General features: G+C 41.0%; 1 protein-coding gene across 1 annotated transcript in view; it reads left to right on the top strand.

The window, feature by feature from the left end:
- Nucleotides 1–70: 70 nt before the first annotated feature.
- Nucleotides 71–4,534, top strand: part of LOC101858793 (3-hydroxyisobutyrate dehydrogenase, mitochondrial) — a gene marked incomplete in the record, with an annotated part of 7,640 nt that continues 3,176 nt past the window's right edge. Inside the window, 4 exon segments of the mRNA XM_013085074.2 lie at nt 71–202; nt 762–879; nt 2,146–2,267; nt 3,155–3,288. Coding sequence (XP_012940528.2) covers nt 106–202; nt 762–879; nt 2,146–2,267; nt 3,155–3,288 — 471 coding nt within the window.

Below are 4,534 nucleotides of genomic sequence, written 5' to 3'. Positions count from 1 at the left end.
TCTCTCTCTCTCTCTCTCTCTCTCTCTTTATTTGATCTAATTCCTACACTTGTCTTTCTCCCCCAGCCCTCAGAGTCTCCGGTGGGCTTCATCGGCCTGGGCAACATGGGGGGCCACATGGCCCGTAACCTGATGAAGAAAGGTTACCCCGTGGTGGCCTTTGATGTCTCCCAGGACTCGCTTGCCACCCTCAAAGCTGACGGTTAGTGTACAGATTGATGACAAAATGCAATGAACTCCATTTTCGTAGTGTGACTGGATCTAGTAATCCTGCCATATCTGGAAAGATGGGGCAGATTCAAGAGTCGACATCTCATTTCACAAAAAATGACTTTTTTCTTCCCTAAAGAACTGCAGAAAGTGACATTTAAAAAAATAAAATGCAGGGAAGAGAGGTGGGAAATGGTCATTTGTACAGGTGATTGTTGACATGTGACTATACTGTCTGAATAGGGTTGACCACTTCACTGCTCTAACGACTACCTGTTCGAGACGATCACCTGTACCAAAAACCACATCCCACTTCTTCCGCTATTTCTGGGGTGCCTTGATAGTCGAAGCAGACTTTGTGCTGTTGAAGCTAGAGTGATGAGCCGAGTAAGCCTGATCCCCTGTATGGACTTCTCTGTTGACATCCACCCCATGGCGCTCACATGACCTTATGCAGTTGTGAGCACCGTAAAACCTAATTAAAACTAAAACAAACAAACAAACCAATGAGCTGTTTCGACGGTTGTACTCATTTCTTGTTACACCCGCAGGTGCCAGTGTCGCCAGCAGCCCGGCTGAAGTTGCGTTTGGCGTGGACCGCCTGGTCACCATGTTGCCCGCCAACGCCCACGTGCAGGAGGTCTATACGGGTCCCTCTGGGATCTTGAGGTATGGGCCGAGCAGTTCTCACGCTTTTAGAAAGCTGCCTTGGAACCTGAATAGAAATAAAGGCGTGTTTGGTTCGTTTTTGAGGGTCTGAATATGTAGATGCATTTTTATGTTCTTACATAGCTGCCAACCAGTACGGAAAAGAGCAACTTATTTTGTATGTTTTAGGGTCTAAGTAAGTAATCACATTTTTGTGTCATCTATTATCTATTTGTGGTGGCCGAATGTTGCTATTCAAAAGACTTTTTAATGGCTGCACTGATCGACTTGCGGTTTTTGCCAAAAAAATTCTTTAAAATATTCTCCAGAGCATGGCGCCCTTGGTTTTTTCAGTTTTGAGACAGTTTTGCTGCAAAAGCTAAATTTCTATATTTCGCCGATCGCTTTTGTTGGCCGACGCTTCTGTCTCTGTAATTTTTGAAAATCCAGAAGTGATATTTCGCGAGGAGCATTTTGTTTTGAGAGTATAGATCTAGACCTTCTACTTTTTTGCATTCTCAAGATTTATTTCCCCGTTCCAGTGGAGTGTAAATATAGTGGGCCAATTGCTTTTAGTTGATATTAAAGCACCGATCATTCCTTTCATCGAAAGGGGGCCCAGCTAAGCTAGTATATTCATATTCTCTGTTTTCTAGTATTGTTCCTCGCAGACTTGCAGATGCTGAAGAAAAACTTAAAAGACTGAATTTGTGAATAGAAATGATGACAGAGCCTACAAGTCAAGTATAGAGACCTTTTACTAACCATGTTAGACATTATTGTTACAGGTCTGTTCAGAATGGCTTGGATTTATTATATATCTCCAAAATGATCCTAAATGGAGCTTAATGAAATTAATGAAATCAAAGAAATCGATTTTTTTTTTGTGCGTATTGGGCAATTCTTATCTATTTTTTTTTGGTAAGGGCTCAACACCTTTTATGTCCCCATAAAAATACATTTTCTGCGTGGATTTTACTTAAACACTTGATCAAAGACACAATGTAAATTTGTAGTTCCCAAGGACACTACAGCTTTTGAAGTCTCCAAAATATGGCGGGGTTTATTTTCTTGCTAATTTTACCTCTAACACCAGGGGACCCCTGCTTCCTTCAATTGCAAATGTCTCGACTCGTATTCAAGATAAATTCTTTTTTTTTTTTTTTTTCATCAAAAGCAAGAGAAATGAACAGGCTTCAAGATAATAAAATATCTATAAGCCCGATATTGTCAAATTCCTTATTCCAGCGTGCCGTGACTCAAATCTCTCTTCTTTGCCCTTGACAGCACGGTGCGGGAAGGAACCCTTCTACTGGACAGCAGCACCATCGACCCAGCCGTTTCTAAGGCTGTGGCAGCGCAAGCCGGGGAGAAAGGCGCGGTGTATATGGATGCTCCGGTCTCAGGCGGTACGTCATTAGTTTCCTGGGGTGCCGATTTTTAGGAAATCCAGCATGTAAAAAAGGTGTTCAATGCATTTTTGACGGTGTGAGTATAGATGTCCGTTTTTCTACCCATATGATCTGTTTGTGGTGTTGCTCTTTACACTAGCTGATGCTGAAGAGACATTATGAACTTGCAAGACTGTTTTGCCAATGATAAATGGAACGAAGCTAATAAGTTAATCGGAGAGATCTTTTGATGCAGGGCTACTTTGAATTGCTTTAATATTTTGAATGCAGTAAAGTGTGAATGGATGGTTAGGTGCAATTCTCTGATAGGAGGCTCCAGTGGCTAAGTGAGTAGTGAGTTTTGACTCAAGCAAGTTTCGGTGACACGGGGATCAGATGGGTGGTCACTGGAGTGTGTCCTTGAGCTAGACATGACAACCCTAGCTTAAATTTCAAGACGCTGCACAGTGGCAAGCGACAGTGGCATTGTTTGTAACCTGTTCTGTATTTGTGTAATAGTGTGTATTTATGTATGTATTTATGCATGTATGTATTTATGTATGTATGTATCTATAATCATGTATTTATGTATGTATTTTTGCCATTGTAAAACAGAGTGCCCTTCTGGGACAAATAAAAGTGTAATTTATATATTATATTTTTTATTTTTTATATTTCCAACGAATAGCTCGTTCTTTCTGCTAGGACGTTGTATTTGTTTCCCTCTCAGCTCTGGTTGGCCCTGACAGGCGGTGATGGAAGCCAGCTGACTAAATTGTCAGAAGCCTGCCTCGTAAATGATTTAAATTTTGTCAATGGATGCGTGAAAACACCTACATTAAAAATTCATATATACATACCCCTTCCTCCCCCCCCCCCCCTCCCCACCTGCTGCCAATCCCCAGGTGTGAACGCTGCCAGGGATGGGATCCTAACCTTCATGGTGGGCGGTACCGAGTCCGACTTTGGGACGGCCAAGGCTCTGCTGGAGAACATGGGAAAGAATATCGTCCACTGCGGGGCTGTGGGCACGGGACAGGTCCGTGATATTGGGGAGTCTTTCTCCTTCTTTTGTTTGATTGCTTCTTTCTTTACTCTTAGTATCTTAGTATACTTTTTCTCTCTCTCTCTCTTTCTTGTTCTAATTCTTAGTAAAAGAATATGGAAGGATTTCTGTTTTCATTTATTTCTTACCTCTATCTATAGGGAAAGATTTCTGTTCATCTGCTTACTTATAAGACTCTTATTTTAGAGAAGGATTGTTCATCTTTTATTTATTTCTTAACTTATAGTATAGGGAAGGATAAACACTTTTGAAAGGAAAAAGACGTAGTGGTTGCGCATCAGGTTTTTTTCCGACTTGTTTTTAAGATTATTTTGGAATGGTCTGCACATTGAATAGGAGCACATGTCATTTTTTCTGTGTCTCTTGTTGTTGTTGTTGTTTTCAAATCCCTTTAGCTGCGAGCATTTCCTCAAGTAACCACATGTCCTTGTCATCTGGTCAGCGCCAGAGAATTCTGTGTCTCTGAAAAGGATACAAAGATTAAATTGTCAATTTATTGAAGTCACTTTTTCAATACTCAAGTAGCGCCAACTTTTTCTTATCCCTTTCAGTTCGACTTTATTCTCTTACCGAAATTACAGCCGCTCTCTTCACTTGAGGCAGATAAGTCTGGCGTCTGTTGTGTAGCGGTTATGCGCTTTGCTGTCGCCCGAGCTCGATTTCCAAACGGGGAGAAACATTTATGGAATATCTCTGTCTTTCTGCTGGAATGTTTTATCCCTCTCAGCCCAGGGTTGGAAGCCAGTCTCCTAAATGATCAAAATTGTGTTGATGGGGGTGTAAAAACACTTGCATTAAAAAATATATTTTGTGGGTGGTTGGCGGGTGCTCTGGTGTGGTTTGCTCCTTCTTTCCTATCGAACATCTATCATCCTTATCTCCCTTTCTTCTTTTTTTTTATGTTTGTTACTCTCTTGTAACACCTCTAATCTTCTGGCGCTCATATGACCGTATGCAGTTGCGAGCGCCGCAAAACCTCTACTAAAACTAAACCTAAAAAAAAATGTGAGGCAGCGTGGTGGAATCAGGCTCTCGTCAAAATAATCAAAGTGAAGAAACTTGCATTTTTCCGCAGGTTTGTGAATTTTTATCAAATTTTTGTTTTTTGGCTCAACACCTTTCATACCCATTAAAGTACTCATTTCTGTATGGATTTTTCTGAAAAACGTTGATTAAAGGCACAAAAAATGAAAATTTTCAGTTACCACGGACTCTTAAG

This window comes from Aplysia californica, unplaced genomic scaffold (genome assembly GCF_000002075.1).
Source record: "Aplysia californica isolate F4 #8 unplaced genomic scaffold, AplCal3.0 scaffold00342, whole genome shotgun sequence".
Lineage (NCBI taxonomy): Eukaryota > Metazoa > Mollusca > Gastropoda > Aplysiida > Aplysiidae > Aplysia > Aplysia californica.
Note: the sequence above shows the minus strand (reverse complement) of the source record. Positions and strands in the feature narration are given on the sequence as shown.